The sequence below is a fragment of the Emys orbicularis genome, chromosome 3, assembly GCF_028017835.1.
Source record: "Emys orbicularis isolate rEmyOrb1 chromosome 3, rEmyOrb1.hap1, whole genome shotgun sequence".
Classification (NCBI taxonomy): domain Eukaryota; kingdom Metazoa; phylum Chordata; order Testudines; family Emydidae; genus Emys; species Emys orbicularis.
The window spans coordinates 105629539-105649194 of NC_088685.1; the positions used below are offsets into that span (position 1 = coordinate 105629539).

At 43.7% G+C, this 19656-nt stretch overlaps 1 protein-coding gene across 3 annotated transcripts; it reads right to left on the reverse strand.

The window, feature by feature from the left end:
• Positions 1 to 248: 248 nt before the first annotated feature.
• On the reverse strand, positions 249 to 19656 carry ALDH8A1 (aldehyde dehydrogenase 8 family member A1). Of its 3 annotated transcripts, XM_065402176.1 has the most exons (7): positions 19519 to 19656; positions 11854 to 12001; positions 10825 to 10980; positions 6080 to 6229; positions 3296 to 3552; positions 2257 to 2418; positions 249 to 701 (listed from the first exon to the last, which is right to left on the reverse strand). In XM_065402176.1, the coding sequence occupies exons 1-7, from the start codon at positions 19654 to 19656 to the stop codon at positions 249 to 251; spliced, it is 1464 nt and encodes a 487-aa protein (XP_065258248.1). The 3 variants fall into 3 exon arrangements, with proteins under 3 accessions (XP_065258248.1, XP_065258249.1, XP_065258250.1); XM_065402177.1 differs by lacking the exon at positions 6080 to 6229; XM_065402178.1 differs by lacking the exon at positions 2257 to 2418.

The following is a 19656-nucleotide window of genomic DNA, read 5'->3' on the forward strand; positions in this document are numbered from 1 at the left end:
TTTGGAATCCTCAAGATCTCCTTGAGCCCTGCGAATCAGGTTTGTGGCTTGGGTAGGATACAGAATCTACTTTCTCTGCTGCCAGTTGTGGGGCTGAGCATCTTAAGCTTTAGTTGGTATTTATCAACGAATGGATTTCTATAAAAATTAATTATAAGCAGGCCATGATCTCTTGGTATATCCCAGAGACGTTTGTAAGCACAAATGTCGGTTGTTTATTTTGCCATAAAATACTTAATGGGCAAATTTCAGTGTTTTATTGTAATGGTTTTGACCTCAGTGAAAAACTCATAAGACTCCTTTGCTCCCTCCCTGCCTATCCCTGAGGCTTTCATCCCACCAAATGGCAAGTTCAGTTCCCTGACTAGCCAGCAGTTGGTCCACACCAGGCCAGCTTGCAGTCTCTTCGCCACACGATGAACACGCCCCACATTGCTTGACCATATTGTGGCCGCCAGGCCATACTTGACACCATTGGCTCTTTTAATCACTTCCTCTTCCGTGTCAAACAGTACCACACACGTCACGGGACCAAAGATCTCTTCTTGCATGCAGCAGGATTCATCCTTGACTTCAGCAATGACTGTAGGCAGCATGAAATAGCCATTCTGATTTCCAGTTGGAAGAGCCAAAGAATCCACTCCTTCTCCGCAGAGAATTCTAGCCCCTTCAGCTCGAGCCTTCTTCACATAATTCTTTACCTGGGGGAGGGCAAAACGTCAATGTGGGAGACTGAAAATGCTGTAAAGTTCACATTTTCAATACAAGATAAATCAACAGGGAATCTAGGAGCATTTCCCACTGATCCATGTTGGCATTTTCCCCCTGCCAATGACAGGGTCTCATTCCCTAGGTTTTGCAGCCAAGTATATGTAAAAAGAAGTCAGAGCATTTTTCCCTGTAAATAAACTGTTCCCTTTCTCTCATTAACCTGCTAGCCAAAACATGAATTTGTTCCTTCCTCTAAATACGTTTTGAAGGGGTGGAACGATAGTCACATTATTAAAGCACAGAAGACCTGACTCCTATCCTTTATGTGTTAAAGACTTCCCCTATGACCCTGGGCAACACACCACACCTCTCTTTGCCTCGGTTTCCCTTTGTGTCACATGGGAGCGATTACATTTTCCTACCGTACAAGGAAGCTCACTACATGTTGTCACAGTACTCAGACGCTACAGCGATGAGCACAACAGAAAACACGATCAATAAACCATTACAACAATTTATGTGGTTGCTGCTATCATATGCTATCTTGAGCATACAGGTCATGCTACTGATCTTGTTCTATCTACAGCTTTGAAACTACTGGGTGCTTTCTCCCATTCTAGGAATTCCACAAATAAATCACTGAGTTTTTTTTCGCTCCTTTCTTTTAAATGCTCTGTGTGAAAGAAGCCCTGAAAGGTGCCCAGAGAGACTCCCTGGGACTCAAGTCCTCCATGTAGCCACAGAACAGGTACAGCATAGACAGCGACAGTGTAGGGTAATCCACCAATATGTCTCATCACTGACCTGGAGGGCCCAGCATTAGGGCCCAGAGGAAGAGATCAGTCTCTTTGCCTATTTGAACCTTCTCTTTTGTGCGAGTTTGTCAGCATGTTACCAGCGCATGCCGTTTGCATCAGTGGGTTTTATGATATGAACACCTGATCTCCAGAACACTGACTGAGACCATTATACTCATTTCACATCAACCACCCAACAGCCACCAGATGGTAACTACTGTCATCCACTCATGGCCTAAGCGGAATTCTTGGAACTTGTGGACTACCAGTCTCCATGTATATACCATTACCAATTCCTCCAAAGCCACTCAGTATCCCAGATAAACTCTGCTTTTACATTCCTCAGTAGTTGCATTATAAATCAGATATACTGCAATCTAAATGCACCTTGTTTTATGAGGCAAATAAGTCATCGCTATGGGCCCAACACTTAAGTCAATGAAAATGTTGCCTGATTTGGCACTGTTAGATTCATTTAAGTACTTTCACAATAACAGCTTGACCGCTTAGTTTAAAATTATTTGTTCGCAGACTTTATTTTTCCTGGGGCGATGTGAACCTAACCCATACACAGCAGATACCTTAATCATCAGACACTTTTAATGATCATTTATGGGGAAATGACAGTGCGATTGGCATGGTACTAACACAGAAGATGACATGGTCCTCACCCCAGTCATACACAAGTCAACTTTTCTGGATCTCTAAAATGTGACTATAGTTCAGGCAGGATTTCCTCTGCAGTTACCTTTTCTAAATGTTCTTTACTTATCAGTGCCCCCATACTGGATGTGGGATCTGAGGGGCTCCCAACCTTCCACTTTCTGGCTTCTTCTACAAACCTCTTCAAAAACTCATTATAAATGCTCCTCTGAACAAAGATCCTGCTGGTGCAAAGACAGATTTCACCCTATCAAACATGAGGAGAGAAACAAAAATACTGTCAATTATTGCAATACTGTTACTTCTGAGTGCCCAGAAATGTGCTAGGCCCCTCACAAAACACGTAAAGACAGTCCCTACCCCACAAAGAGCCCAAACTAAATTTAAAGACACTCAAAATTGAGAGTCCTAAACAGACTGGAGGGGAGAAGGGGAGAAAGAGGACACAGGGACAATAATAAAATCATGCAGTCACTCAATAAGGGATGTAGACATCTTGACTGTTGAGTTTATTATTAAGTCTTGTTTTTTTTATCCTCCCCAACACTTCTCACAGAAACATTACTTTCCATGTCTGAATGATCACTACCTTGACATCATGGAAATGCTTTTTTTCCCCCCTGACTTGCCAAGTTATCTTCATACCCACTGAAATAATTTTCATAGGCTTGCTGATCATTGCTGAAGATGTTCACAAAGAATGGGAGCATCTACTAGTTGGATCAGGGGACTGGAATTCCTGGGTTTTATTCCCGTCTCTTGTATAAACTCATTTGATTCTGGGGAAGTCACCTGATCTCTCAGTTGTTTCCATCTAGATAAATTACTTATCCTCCTAGAAAGTCAATAAGTAATTTGTTTCCTATGGAGGACTGTAAAGTGTGTTGATATATTTGAATGAAAGACACTATAGAAGATCAAATTATTTACTATCATTGTATCTCTGCTCATGAATTCATGAAAACATCAACTTCATACGTTTCTACTTACATTCTGCTAATGATATGGAATCTTAACAAAATACCGTTGACTATTTAAGAGTCAGACAAGCACAAGGGCACGCACACATTGCTCTTTACACACTTAATGTGTAACAAGGTGAAGAGAGGAGCATCTCCCTTTACCTGATTTGCAAAGCTGGATCTCACAGTGGTAGGGATGCATTGGTCCAGATTAGCATCCTCAAAGATGATTGCAGGGTTCTTGCCTCCCAGTTCCAGAGAGAGCTTTTTGCAGTGTGGGGCACTCGTCTCCCTGATGTGCTGGGCCGTGAGCGTGCTTCCAGTGAAGGAGATCAGTGGCACGTCAGGATGCGAGACAATAGCCCTCCCAGCTTTGGGGCCAGTTCCAAACACAATGTTCACCACCCCTGGTGGGATTCCTCATGGGAACAAACACACAAAACACTCATGTCCTTTACTTTGAGGTAGTTAGGTTAATTTTGCACTCCCCTCAGAAGCCAGCAAACTACTAATAATAGTGCTACACATTAACGAGGATGCCCTTGACTTTAAGAGTGGTTGAGCAAAATAGGAGAAATAACTAGATAAAACACTGAACTATTGGGTTTTAATCTCTGTTCTTGTATTAGTACAGGTGGAGCTGGTAGCTCTGCCAATAGTTAAGGTTGCCTGACACCTCCCATTATAAGGCCCAGTTTTCAGTGGGCTATAACTTATGCCAAACTTTCACCATTAGGTCTGAAATTTTCCATGCTGGGTGTCTGCTTTAGGCTGATACATTTTTCTTTTTTTTCTGTTTTTTTTTTAAGTTTCAGCAAAAACAATTCAACAGTTCAGCCATTTCTGATAATTAATTTAAGAAAAAACTCATTGTTTTGCCTATGTTAAAGATATTCCTTCAACCATTTTCTCGGGAAGTTCTAGTACCTGCATACTTGGGGAGAGGGACTTGAAATTTGGCAGGGAAGTCCCTTTGATGTCAGAAATGTGCCTTTTGCTGGTGCTGTGAAAAGCTGCGCCCATCAGAACAAGTTATAAGACACTGAAAAAAATCACAGACTGCACATGGTCAGTGGAGGCTTGTTAACTGTGAATCTTTACTAGGAAAAAAAGTGTATTCTTAACTCGAGCTGGCTAACATGAACTAAAATCAGTGAAGAGAAGGGCGTTTGCAGCTTTCACACAAGTTAGCAGGTGGAACTGAAGACTACAGGGTAGCCTAGGGATTAACTTGACCTGCTAATTTGTATGAGGACCACTAAGTGCCTTGTCTTCACTAGGATTTTACCTTGTGTTAGTTAACTGGAAGTAGCCAGTTTTTCTTAGTGAAGACACAGCCTTAGAGTTTGGCAGCTCTATTCTCTGAAGCTTCCAGCTGTACTGAGCATGTTTCAACCTGGGGATGCAGGGGCAGAGCAGCACTTTCTCTGCAATTGCTGCTCCCAGCTACTGGGGACCAATGTGGCACCAGGCACAGGAACTGAGAACAGAGACTTTTTCCTATGCTCTCCACTTTCCCCCTGCTGGCGCCCAAGCACTGTGAAGGGAGAAACAGCCTAAATGGAATGCAGAGGTGAGGTGAAAGGAATAGATGGGGATGAGGAGCTGGTGGCAAGGGGAGGGAAGGTATAGGAGTAGGGTGACCAGACGTCCCGATTTTATCGGGACTGTCCCGATATTTCCTTGTTTGTCTCGCGGCCCGACTGATGTGCGGTCGGGACACTGGACAAACAAGCAAATACTCCGGAGCCCAGAAGTGCTCGCGCCCCCCCCGACTCCGCCCCCTCCTCCCCCCATTGGCTCCCTCCCCAAATCCCCGCCTCTTCCCCAGGCTCGCCATTCCTCCTCCCTCCGCAAGCTCTGGAGGGAGGCCCCGGAGACGCAGGGGAAGCGCGGGGCCAAGGTGAGTGAGAGTCCGGCCTGGCCCCGAGCAGGCAGGACTCAGTCGGGCGGTAGGGAGAGTAGGGGGGCGGCCCGTGGGGTCAGGCGGCGGCTGTTCTCCCCCCCTGGGCAGCGGGACTCAGGAGCAGCCGCTGCTGCAGCTCCCACTGCTGCGGGGGGAGGAAGCGGCCATGGCGCTCGGTGGCTGCGGCTCTGGCGCCCCCGAGCCCGGGCCTGCTGCGGGGACCCAGCAGCGCGCACGCTGCGTCCAGCCCCTGGCCAGTTGTGTCTGGGCTGCTGCCCAGCTGGTGCTATCCTGCGGCGGCCCCGGGGCGGAGGCATTGGCAGCCCAGCCCCGTTCGTTCCCCTGCGGAGGGGGCTGGGGCCTGCTGCCCCCACTCCGGGGCCGCCGCGGAATATCACCAGCTGGGCAGCAGCCCAGACGCGACTGGCCAGGGGCTGGGCGCAGCGTGTGCGCTGCTGGGTCCCCGCAACAGGCCCGGGCGGTTCAGGGGTGCCAGAGCCGCAGCCGCCGAGCTTGGCCATCAGCCGCTTCCTCCCCCCGCGGCAGTGGGAGCTGCAGCAGCGGCTGCTCCCGAGTCCCGCTGCCCGGGGGGGAGAACAGCCGCCGCCTGGCCCCGCGGGCCACCCCCCTACTCTCCCTACCGCCCGACTGAGTCCTGCCTGCACTCGGGGCCAGACCGGACTCTCACTCACCCTGGCCCCGCCCTTCCCCCAGGCCTCCCTCCAGCGCTTGTGGAGGAAGGGGGGGGGGTTTTTTTTGCTCTGCCACTTTTTTTTTTGCCCTGCCCCCCCTCCCATGCCCTCCTCCTTCCCCCCCGCCCCGGCGTCCCGATATTTGACTTGGGTGATCTGGTCACCCTATATAGGAGGGAGGCAGGGATAGAATTTAGTTCTCCAGGGCAGAATTCAACTGCCTTAACCCTGTAACCTTCCTTATCCTCCCGCAATCCCCTGCCTCATTCACTGTGCACCTTCCAACTTCTGCAACAAAGGAGGCAACAGACAGCAGGGGTCCCTGTGCTGAAGGCATTTCCAAATTACCTGCTCTATCCAGAAGTTTGCACATCATCCAAGCAGTGACAGACGTCATCTCACTGGGCTTGGCGATGACAGTGTTTCCAGATGCAATGGCTGGGGCTATTTTCCAGGTGAGCAAGTAAAGTGGCAAATTCCAAGGACTTATTAAACCAGCTACAAAGGAAAAAAGAAAAGGACAAAATCAAGAGGCCAAATGTATTGGGACAGGAGATATAGGGTGACCAGATGTCCCGATTTTATAGGGACAGTCCCGATTTTTGGGTCTTTTTCTTATATGGGCTCCTATTACCCCCCACCACCTGTCTCGATTTTTCACATTTGCTGTCTGGTCACCCTAATGGAGATCTGAATCGGATGCCCAGGCTTGGGACCTCCTAACCTGATGGAAGCCAAAGCTTCAGTACGGCAGGACAATAAAGGAAATTTTACACCCCTACCTTATTCTTAATGGTACAGTGAACCCTACAATAAGGGCCATTTCTAATGGCCAACGCCTTCTAAATAACCTGTCTAAACTATGCCAAACATTTACAGTGCAAATATATTTGACCACCTCAACTGGACAACTGATTCGTGGTGTACTTTTGTCCCAGCGTAGCAGAGAGATATTGAAGTAGGAGCTTTTTCATGCTCTACAGACAGGTCCAGGTGTTCAGAATTCACAATTCAATGATATATGCAAATTGAAAATTTTTGTTTTGTTTAACAAATATGCATCGATTGCCACTTCTGGCTCTTGTCAAACATTAGAGCTGAGTGCATCATGCACAATGAATAATTTACCTGATGAATTTAGTCCAGAATAATAATGAACAGACTGACTTCCTCAAATTGCAGTGCTATTTAAATTTATTCAATTACTATCTTCATGAATATTTTTACTTTGTGTATTTATCACAAATATTTGAAACCCAAGCTGTGATGCTTAGTTGTGATTGGTCATGTGATACTCCTTGTCGCTAGATAGGTCCATCAATTGCTATTAGCCAGGATGGGCAGGGATGGTGTCCCTAGCCTCTGTTTGCCAGATGCTGGGAATGGGGGACAGGGGATGGATCACTTGATGATTACATGTTCTGTTATTCCCTCTGGGGCACCTGGCTTTGGCCACTGTAGGAAGACAGGATACTGGGCTAGATGGACAGTATGGCCGTTCTTATGATTGAATGAGAGTGAACAGAGTTCCAACACAAGCACATGTAATGAATTTAAAATTTGATGTCTGAGAGTATTTTTGGTCAGTAAGACTCAGATTCTCATGGGAAGAGAACTAAACAGGTCAAATTTATTAAACAAATGTATTAAATAATCAAACTGGTATAAAAATATTTGCACCATTATTCATATAGCTCTAAAACAACACATGTATTCAAAAACAACAAGGAGTCTGGTGGCACCTTAAAGACTAACAGATTTATTTGGGCATAAGCTTTCGTGGGTAAAAACCTCACTTCTTCAGATGCATGTTGTGACGTTGTGCAGTCTATATGGTTTTATAAAAACTTGATAATAAGTCAATATAATGTAACTGGGATAGTTTTAGAAAAATTTGACAATAAGTGAATGTAACGTAACTGGGATATGCTTCATGCAAAAGGTCTCTTGTAAGGTATCATTACAAAGCTTATAATCTACTGAGTATGATCATCTGATTTGTATAAATGTACCACTCTTGTATCTAAAACTAGAAATATAAAATGTAACTCTGAGGGCCTATTGTAATTATGTAAAGTGTGGGCCATTAATGATGGTTTGGAATCTTGATGACTCCCATTAACCAGGACCATTGTCTGCAGATGGCTGTTTACCTGTGAGTCTCCCTGTATATGTGTGTGCTGGCAAGTGAGTAATGAAGTCTTGCAGTGACATGTGATCATGTCACCTGAACTGGAATCCATCTTTAACCTGGTGCTTTTCCAGTGGGGGTGGGTGAAAACCCAGAGGGACAAAGGGTTCCCGCCTTATGCAAAAGATATATAAAGGGGTGGAAGAGAACAGAGAGAGAGGAGCCATCATGGAGAATCCCCTAGATAACACCTAAGCTGGAACAAAAGCTGTACCAGGGGAAAGAATTGTGCCCAGGCCTGGAAGGTGTCCAGTCTGAGAAAAACTTACTGAAGCATCTCTGAGGGTGAGATTATCTGTATTTAGTTTGATTAGGCATAGATTTGCGCATTTTATTTTATTTTGCTTGTGACTTACTTTGTTCTGTCTGTTACTACTTTGAACCACTTAAATCCTACTGTCTGTATTTAATAAAATCACTTTTTATTTACTAATTTACTCAGAGTATGTATTAATACCTGGGGGAGCAAACAACTGTGCATATCTCTCTATCAGTGTTATAGAGGGCAAACAATTTATGAGTTTGCCCTGCATAAACTTTATGCAGGGTAAAACGGATTTATCTGGGTTTAGACCCCATTGGGAGTTGGGCATCTGAGTGCTAAAGACAAGCACACTCCGGTGAGCTGGTTTTCAGGTAAACTTGCAGCTTTGGGACAAGTGATTCAGACCCTGAGTCTTTGTTAGAGCAGACTGGAGTGTCTGGCTCAGCAAGACAGGGTGCTGAAATCCTGAGCTGGCAGGGAAAACAGAAGCAGGGGTAGTCTTTGCACATCGGGTGGCAGCTCCCAAGGGGGTTTCTGTGATCCAACCCGTCACACATGTATTCAAACTTTCTCTGACGTGACAGTGCCATCTTGTGGCTAGCTTTCCAAAAATAATGGATATATATATGTCAAGTATCAGGAGGTAGCCGTGTTAGTCTGTATCCACAAAAACAACAAGGAGTCCGGTGGCACCTTAAAGACTAACAGATTTATTTGGGCATAAACTTTCGTGGGTAAAAAACCTCACTTCTTCAGATGCATGGAGTGAAAATTACAGATGCAGGCATTATTATACTGACACATGAAGAGAAGGGAGTTACTTCAAAAGTGGAGAACCAGTGTTGACAGGGCCAAATCGATCAGGGTGGATGTAGTCCACTCCCAATAATAGATGAGAAGGTGTCAATTCCAGGAGAGGCAAAGCTGCTTTTGTAATGAGCCAGCCACTCCCAGTCCCTATTCAAGCCCAGATTAATGGTGTTAAATCTGCAAATGAATTTTAGTTCTGCTGTTTCTCTTTGAAGTCTGTTTCTGAAGTTTTTTTGTTCAAGAATAGTGACTTTTAAATCTGTTATAGAATGACCAGGGAGATTGAAGTGTTCACCTACTGGCTTTTGTATGTTACCATTCCTGATGTCTGATTTGTGTCCATTTATTCTTTTACGTAGGGACTGTCCGGTTTGGCCAATGTACATGGCAGAGGGGCACTGCTGGCACATGATGGCATATATAACATTAGTAGACGTGCAGATGAATGAGCCCTTGATGGTGTGGCTGATGTGGTTGAGTCCTCTGATGGTGTTGCTAGAGTAGATATGGGGACAGAGTAGGCAACGAGGTTTGCTACAGGGATTGGTTCCTGGATTGGTGTTTCTGTGGTGTGGTGTGTAGTTGCTGGTATTTGCTTCAGGTTGAGGGGTTGTCTGTAAGCGAGGACTGGCCTGCCTCCCAAGGTCTGTGAGAGTGAGGAATCATTTTCCAGGATAGAGTGTAAATCGTTGATAATGCGCTGGAGAGGTTTTAGCTGGGGGCTGTACGTGATGGCCAGTGGTGTGCTGTTATTTTCCTTGTTGGGCCTGTCCTGTAGTAGGTGATTTCTAGGTACCTGTCTCACTCTGTCAATCTGTTTCCTCACTTCCCCAGGTGGGCATTGTAGTTTTAAGAATGCTTGATAAAGATCTTGTAGGTGTTTGTCTCTGTCTGAGGGATTGGAGCAAATGCGGTTGTATCTTAGGGCTTGGCTGTAGACAATGGATCGTGTGATGTGTCCTGGATGGAAGCTGAAGGCAGGTAAGTATAGCGGTCAGTAGGTTTCCGGTATAGGGTAGTGTTTATGTGACCATCACTTATTTGCACTGTAGTGTCCAGGAAGTGGAGCTCTTGTGTGGATTGGTCCAGGCTGAGGTTGATGGTGAGGTGGAAATTGTTGAAATCCATGTGGAATTCTTCAAGGGCCTCCTTTCCATGGGTCCATATGATGAAGATGTCATCAATGTAGCGCAAGTAGAGGAGGGGCGCTAGGGGACGAGAGCTGAGGAAGCATTGTTCTAAGTCAGCCATAAAAATGCTGGCATACTGTGGGGCCAGGCAGGTACCCATAGCAGTGCCACTGACTTGAAGGTATAAGTTGTCCCCAAATCTGAAATGGTTGTGGGTGAGGACAAAGTCACAAAGCTTAGCCACCAGGCGTGCTGTGGCCTCATCAGGGATACTGTTCCTGACAGCTTGTAGTCCATCCTCATGTGGAATATTGGTGTAAAGTGCTTCCACCTGGATTTCAACAATTTCCACCCCACCATCAACCTCAGCCTGGACCAGTTCACAGAAGATTTTGAGGATGGGAAATGTCCTACGGTGGGAAGAGGGAACTTTTTAGGATAAATGTTGTAATTGTTCACTGATTTTGCGGTATGCAGGTGCCAGAGTTCACAGTGGAGTATCCAAGCTTAGCATGGGATCTAGAAGCAGTAAACATTAACTTTATGATAATCCTTTCTCCCCTTGCCCTTGAAAATGCTGCCTGAAGTTAAAAAAAATAAGCAGCAGAGCTCAAGGCCCCCCTTTTTCTTATTTTTTCCCCTCTCTTGGCAGACAGTCTGCCAAGCTTTTCAGCATTTGTCCTTTGAGAATACCCACCAATGCCTACTGGAGTTCTCACGGTGTAATGCATACAGTCCATGTGGTCCATCTGAGTGCATTCTGTGGTATGGTGAAGGACAGAAGATGCAAAGAACCGGAAGTTGTATGCTGCCCGTGGGATGTCCACTGTTCTAGCGAATGTAATTGTTTTTCCTGAAAGAGAAAAGTAACAAGCGTGCCGTTGTGTCATTATCATGCACTTTATCCCAGGGGAAAAACTAACATTTATATAATGCCATAAGTGTGCATACTGCTGTAAACACACAGGAAGACAAGCATCTGCCCTGAAGAGCCTCCAAATCAAACTGGAGCCCTGAACTAGGATTCCTACCCACTACCTAGGGAAGAACTTTGTTGGAGATGAGAAATGGTGAAGTAATTTGATGCCTGGAAAGCATCGTGAATAGCATAAGTACAAATTATAGCATAAACAGCCATTTAGATTATAAGCTCTTTGGGGGCAGAGACCATGTTTTTGTCGTGTGTGCACACATTGTGCCTGGCACAATGAGGTCCTGGATTCCTGTCTGGGAGCCTCTAGGCACCACTACCACTATAGATTAGATAGATGATTTTATAGTACATCCATAGGACTGGTAATGCTTCGCTCGTCGACAGCATCCTCTGTCTGGGGACCTCAAAGTGCTTTATGAATATTGATTAAATTTAGCCTCAGCCCCTCTGTGCCGCAGGTATTGCCATCCTTATTTTGTAGAGAAGGAAACAGAGGCATGGAGGAATTAAGAGGCCCACATTTTCAAAACCAGCCTCTAGTATTGAGTGCCCAACTTTAGAAACATAGCACCTCTGAAAATCAAACCCAGGGACTGTCTAGTTAGGCACACAAAATTTGTGGCAACTTTAAAAATTTGGCTCTAACTGACCCAATCACACCGACAGCCTGCATTAGAGTCAAGAATAGGACCTGGCCATTGTGACTCAGTTGTGATATTTAACAAGACCCTCCTTCTCTATAACCTCATTTGGGGACGGACAGCCAAAGAGATGGACAAATTGTGCCTTTACCTTGATCTTTTGATTCTGCTTGTGCAAATGCCTCCAGGTCATGCTCTATCAGGTCCGCTAACTTGTTCATTATCTGAGATCTTTCCTGAGGGCTTTTGGAGGACCAGCCTAGAAAGGCATCTCTGGCAGCGGTGACTGCAACTTCTACCTGAAAGAATAAAGCAGAGATGGCAAACTTCAAGAGTGCTTCATGGGGGGAAAACAATCAATAGAGCCATTGACATTTGAGAGAATAAGATCTTTTGAGTCAGTTTGTCCTTGCAGAAGGCTGTTCCTGCCTTACATTATAGTCTCAGGCAGTGTGTCCAGTTTGGCATCCCTCAATCTTCTCAAGAGACAACCCACAATCTAAGCAACATTATTAAGAGGGCATTTTTTCTTGATATTCTGCCTAAAATTTAACTCTCTTGTTTCTTCCAGTTATACTTGTTTTTTATCACTTCTTGATGCTTATAGCCTTCCATTTTTTTGTGATAGTTACTTCTCTTTTCCTTTTGTCCCAGTCATTTAAACAAATGAAACATATTTAGTTCTTTAAAATCTTTCCTGTATGTCAGTCCCTCTCATCTGGCTAATCATTGCAGTGGTGCTTCTACAAATTCCTTCCAGTTTCCTGACATCTGTCTAGGAACATGGGAGTTGCCATACCAGATTAGACCTGTGGGCCATCTACTCCACCATTCTGTCTCCAGCAGTAGCCAAAACAAGATGCTTCAGAGGAAAGTGCAAGCAATACAGTTATGAAATAACCTGCCCAAAGGAAAAGTTTCATGCTAATCCTGTCATTTGGAACTTCACTTATGCCCCAAACCAAGAGAATTTATCTCCCCTTCCAAAGCGCTTAGGTTTTTCATTCTTACTAGTGCGAGATGCCCAGGACAGTACACAGCATCCCAGAGGCAGCCTCATATATGGCCTATCTCAGTTCCTTCTAGGAACACTGCAGTACATTTTGCAGATGCAGGTCCCTCATTTGAGGCAGTGCCTCCCCCATTACCTTCTCTGACCTCTGCCAACCTCTGAGGAGGAAGGTCAGACAGAACCATTACATCATCTATTCTGATCTCCTGTGTATCACAGGCTCTTAAATTTCACCCAGTTACCCCCATATTGAGCCCTGTTTGGCTAAAGCATGTCTTCTAGAAAAGCATCCAGTTTTGTTCTGAAGACATCAAGAGATGTAGTTGGTAGCTTGTTCCAATAGTTAATCACCCTCACTGTCAAGGCACACATTTTTATTTTCAATTTGAATTTGTCAGGCTTCAGCTTCCAGTCATTGGTTCTTGTTATACCTTTCTCCACTAGATTAGACAGCCCTTTAATACCTGGTATTTTCTTCCCATGTAGGTACTTATACACTGTAAACCAGTCACCTCACAGTCTTCTTTTTGATAAGCTAAACAGACTGAGCTTCTTTAGTCTCTCACTGTAAGGCATTTTCTCCAGCCCTTAAATCATTTTTGTGGCTCTTTTTTTTATACCCACTCCATTTATTCAACATTTAAAATGTGGACACCAGAACTGGATTCCTGAATCAGTATCACTAACGCCAGTTATAGAGGTGAAATCAGCTCCTTACGCCTGTGTGCTACTTCTCTACTTATACATCCAAGGATCACCCAAGCTTCGAATGGCTTGTTGGTCTAGGGGTATGGTTCTCACTTAGGGTATAAGCAGTCCTGTGTTCAAATCCTGGACAAGCCCTTTTTCAGGCTGGAAATAGATGTAAATCTTTAACAGTGACAGTAATTATCCACTGGAACAATGTACCAAGGGTCACGATGGATTCGCCATCAATGATAATTTTTAAATCAAAATTGGATATTTATCTAAAAGATCTGCTCTAGAAACTATTTTGGGGAAGTTCGGTGTGGTACAGGAGAGCAGACTAGATGATCACAATGATCCCTTCTGATATTGGAATCTATGACTCTATGAAGCCCTTTTTTTGCCTCAGCGTCACACTGGAAGCTCACATTCAGTTACCTGTCCTCTATGCCTCTGAGATTCTCTTCAGAGTCACTGCTTTCCAGGATAGAGCCCGCATTGCGTAGGCCTTCATTCCTTACCTCTAGAGATATTACTTTCATTTGGCTGTACTGAAACATTTTGTTGGAATAGGGCCAGCTTCGCCAGCAATCCAGATAGCTCTGTACGACTGCCCCGTCCTGACTCTGCTAATCGTTGTGTCATCCACAAATTTTACCAGCAGTGATTTTATATTTACACCCAGATCATTGTTGAAAATTTTGAATTGCATCAGGCCTATTACTGATCCCTGCAGAACTCCATTAAAAGTACCCCCAGTTGAACGATTCCCCATTGATGACTATCTTTTTGATATCTGTCAGTTAGCCAGTTTGTAGTCTATTTAATGTCTGCTTATTGACATTGTATAGTGCTAATTTTTTAATCAGAATGTCATACACTATTACATCAAATGCCTTACAAAAGTCTTGTACATCTAGGCACTTACCATTATCAACCAAACTTGTAATCTCATCAAAGAATGAAATAAGGTTTGCTTGTCAGGACCTATTTTCCATAAAGCCATGTTAAATGGCATCAATTATATACCTATCCTTTAATTCTTTATCATCTGATTCCCCCATCAGCTTTTCCATTATTTTGCCTGGGATTTATATCAGGCTATAGTTACTGGGTTATCTTGCTTGCCCTTTTTGAATATTAGCACATTAGTACTCTTCCAGCCTTCAAGAATTTCTCCAGTGTTCCAAGATATAATTGTGACGGGTTGAATCACAGAAACCTCCTTGGGAGCTGCCACCTGATGTGCAAAGACTACCTCTGCTCCTGTTTTCCCTGCCAGCTCAGGACTCCAGCACCCTGTCTTGCTGAGCCAGACACTCCCATCTGCTCCAACACAGACCCAGGGTCTGAATCACTTGCCCCAAAGCTGCAAGTTTACCTGAAAACAGCTCACAGAAGTTTGCTTGTCTTTAGCACTCAGATGCCCAACTCCCAATGGCGTCTAAACCCAAATAAATCCGTTTTACCCTGCATAAAGCTTATGCAGAGTAAACTCATAAATTGTTTGTCCTCTATAACACTGATAGAGAGATATGCACAGTTGTTTGCTCCCCCAGGTATTAATACATACTCTGAGTAAATTACTAAATAAAAAGTGATTTTATTAAATACAGACAGTAGGATTTAAGTGGTTCCAAGTAGTAACAGACAGAACAAAGTAAGTCACCAAGTAAAATAAAATAAAATGCGCAAATCTATGTCTAATCAAACTAAATACAGATAAATTCCTCACCAGTTCCAGAATGCTCCCTTTTACAGGCTAATCTCCTTTTAGCCTGGGTCCAGCAATCACTCACACCCCCTGTAGTTACTGTCGTTTGTTCCAGTTCCCTTCAAGTATCCTGGGGGGGTGGAGAGGCTCCTTCCTTAGCCAGCTGAAGACCCCCAAATGGAGGGGTCTCCCACGGGTTTAAATAGATTCTCTCTTGTGGGTGGAGACCCCCCTCCTCCCTCCTATGCAAAGTCCAGCTCCAAGATGGAGTTCTGGAGTCACCTGGGCAAGTCACATGTCCCTGCATGACTCAGTCTTTACAGGCTGAAGCCATTGTCCACATGGTATCTTGCATGTCTCCAGGAAGACTTCTTATGTGGATTGGAGCATTCCAAGATGCATTGTTCCCCAAGTGTTTCCTGATCAGGTACTTAACCTGGCGAATTCCTTCCTAAAGAAGCTGACCAAATGCCTCACAAAGCTTACTTAGAAACCAAGCAAGCATACAGCCCATATTCTTAACCTCAAGTAGAAAATGATATATATGTACAAATAGGATGAATAGATATAGTAGACCATAACCTTTATGGAGATATATTACATGGCACAGGCAGCACAAAACATATTCCAGTTATGTCATACATACATTTATAAGCACCCTCCCCCCCATAAAGCCTTATGGGGTACACAGTCACAATAATAAAAATGAAAATCAGCGGGCCAGAGATCTATTCAGCCAATTCTTTTAGCCCTTTTGGGGGCAATTAATCCAGATCTGCTGATTTAAAAATGTTTATCCCTAACAGATGTTTTTAACATCCTCCTTTGTTAATAATGTTGTTCATTATCCTTTGTTCATCATCCTCACGATATAAGTACATGATATCCTGCTTCTTTCCTAATACAAAAAATATTATATTTCTGAATCATCAACAATTTCACCATCTCCATATAGTAATGAGTGTATACCTTTTATAGGATTTCTTTTGTCCCTAGTATATATAAAAATTCCTTATTGTCCTTAGCTCTGCCAGCCATGGAATTTTCCCTGGTGTCTTTAGCTTCCCTTTTCTATTTTTTACACTTCATAGCTTCTAATTTATAACGACTGCTATCAATTTCTCTTTTTATCCATTTCTTATAGGGTGTTTTTTTATTCTAATTACTGCCCTCACTTTGGCACTGAACTAGAATGGGCTTCGTTTCTTGATTGGGGACTCATGACTTTTGGCCATCTAATAAACTATTCTTAAAGCGTTCCCAATATTCATTCACATTTTTCTGTCTATATTTTTCTTCCCAAACAATTTCCCTCGGCTTTAGGAAATTAGCTCTTTTTAAAGGCACGTGCACGCGCACACACAGGTTGGGACTGCCCTCTCTTTGCCCATACTGAATGTAATCAGGTCAGTATCACTGGTATCAAGGTAACCACTAACTTCCAGTCCTATGATTAATTTATCTTTATCTGTCATGATGAGGTCCAAAATAGAATTGCCTTGGGTTGGGTGCAATACAGTTTATGTTAGGAAATTATCTTCTATGAACTCTAATGGTGTTTTACTACTGCTTGCATAGCTGCTGACGGGATTCAACATGTGTCACTCAAATCAAAGTCCCCTGTAACATACCTTTCCTTTTCACACATTATGGTGAGGTAATGAGCTTACCATTTAAACAGATGAGACAAAGGCTAGAAGAAATAGGGGCACAGAGAAGTGAAGTGTCCTGCACAAGGTCACACAGCAGGTCACTGGCTAAGCCAGGAACAGAACACAGGGCTCAGGACTCCCTATTCATTTGACTGCATTGACCCACCTCCAACTCCTTTTTTAAAATAACCTACTCTTTCACCCTTCCACCACTAGGTGCCATCCTGCTGCTGTGGCTGCTTCTCCCTTTCCTCTTTTCGCTGCCACTTCCACACCATGTTGTATGCCTCAGTGCAGTAGCTCATCAGAAGAGGAAGCTGCCTGATCCAGAACGAATTGCCCCATGTAGCAGCGAGAGATTCCCCTCTCCCTGAACATTTTGGTGATTTATATAGGGATGGGGTGCGAGCACTACAGAGGGATTCTCCCAGGCTGAGAGGGGAAGACAGCCTGAGGAAAAGAAAAAAAATGTAGGGGCAAGGAGGAGAGATGGGGAGAAGGAAATGGAAGGGAATTAGTCTAAGGAGAAAACAAAAAGGAAGAGGAGGAAAAGGAAGAAGAGGTACGGAGGTAGAAATACAGTGAGAGAGAAGGTGCAAAGAGTTATACAGAAAATAGACTGAAGTTGACTGAGGGAAAGAATCAGAGAGAGAAGGGGAAAAAACAACAATTGAGCCAAGAAAGACAATGTGTGTAATCAAAATGTAATGATAAACCTATTTTTATTTTCATACATACTTCCCCTGCCCTCCTCCTCCATATAAGAAAGTATAAGTAACAGACTAAAAACCAGAGAGAAAGCACAATTAAAAAAAAGCTGGATGTTAAAATGTTAGCCAAAGTACACACGGTAAAGTAAATTTGTTTCTCTCCATCAGGAATTGTAGGAGGACAAGATCCTTTAGGATAAAGGGGTTTTGCCAGACCTAGTTGTCCATGGGAACCTGTATGTGTTCCTGTATGTGAATGAGGGGGAATAACCTACTTAGTAGGGTTAAGTTTGATTTTGGCTGTTTGAATGTTTATATATGCGCATGTCCAGTGGGGAATATGGGCCCAATCCTGCGAACCCTTATGCATGTGAATAGCCCTACTCATATGGCCACTGACCCAGTACTGAAATCTAATACAGTAGGTGCTTATTTTCATTTTTAAATGTCTTAATATCTCTCCTAAAATGCAGGCAACTGCACCTGGTATTTCAACATTTTCCACTGGAGGACTCTAGACCCTCCCCTAACTCCCAGCTTTGTAGAGCCTCCCCACTTTTGTTCAGCAGCCCACAGGCCTAAGCAGAAAACATCACTAAGTTGATTGGTGCCTAAGTATAGTTCCTAAGGTGTATGCTGCAGCTGACTCAGAAAACTGAATGAGAAGTTAGTGTTCCTTCAAATATGCATTACCGTACACTTAGATATCTAGAATTTAGCCTGCTATGATGCCTCAACCTATTTTTGTTAGGTCCTTCTGGCATGCTCACAAATCTCCCTGTTACTGTTATAATTATTTGTGCGTCTACTTATGTGAATAAACAGAATGGGGACCCATGTAGTGTTTATGCATGAAAGAAACAATTCTTCGAGCACAAAGAGATTTTGGACTGACATGATTTTACATTAAGCATATTCTAGCAAAGCCAGCCTGGTTACACTTTAACCATTAGTTATCAGCACCTTGCAAATATTTACCCAACCAAAATTATGGTGCTAAAGGTTTCTGCTGAAAAAGGAAAATGAGATCAACATGATTGATACATATGTGAAAGAGATTCATGTACAGTAAAAAGTCTTTTAAAAAGACCACTTATTCTGAAAATGAAACAATATTGAGCACTTATTAGTCAACATTTTGAAAGCCTTTGGAGTGTAATATAATTCCTTTCTGTTCATCTGTCCCCTCGCTGAACCCAGTGCATTACATTGTACACACCTCTAACTTTGTTGCTTATAAACAGTACTTTGCCATAAAGTAAATGGCAGTTTCCAATATGAGTGTCTCGTTGCCCTAACAATTGATGTGGCAAAAAACATGCAGCAAAGATTAATTGTAGAGCCGAAAAGAAATATTGCATTTCTGCTCTCGTTGATTGGAGCAGGCTACTGCACTGTAAAGAAATCACATTCATGCAGCTGCACTAAAACGATTTGTTACCTTTTCGCCTGCAATATCAATGTTCTAAACGCTCAACATCCATCTGCAGAGATCAAACCTCAGGAAGGCTGTAAGATTTTGATCCTGTTTCATAGAAAGAGCCCCGGTGTGCAAAGTCCTTTGAAAGAGTAGTAGAAATTAAAGCTATTAAGGGAGAAGATATTCATTTGGATACAGTGTATCCAGGGCTGTTCATGAAGGGGGGATGAACAGCCCCTTTTTTCCTGACTCCAGTGTTGTCATCTGCAAACTGCTGATATGACCATTGCCTTCAACCTGCATTCTGCAAGACTCCATCCTCTGCTGGTGTAATTGACATACCTCCAGTGAAGTAATTGAAGCTGCACTGATTGACACTAGCTGAGGACCTGGTCCATAGCTTTTAATAGTGAACAGTGTGACAAAAAGGATTTGTTCCCGGAGCAATGTTACCTGGCCTTGTAGTAATGTTAAGCACTTATTCATTTAAATATCAACAATTAATCACTAGGACAATCCTCTTCCTGATTTCTCCACCTTCCACCCCACAAACAACTTCACTGAGGTTATTTATGTTCCCATTTTTTCTTCGCCTTCCGTTAGTGAAGCTGCTGTACTCACCTCTTCTTTGCCACTGTCTGGTACTCTGCAATACACGTCTCCTGTGGATGGATCATAGGAGTCTATGTAGGAGGGACAAGGGACAAATTTACCATTTATGAAGTTCTCCAACACTAAGAGAGTCTTTGGGCCAGCCAT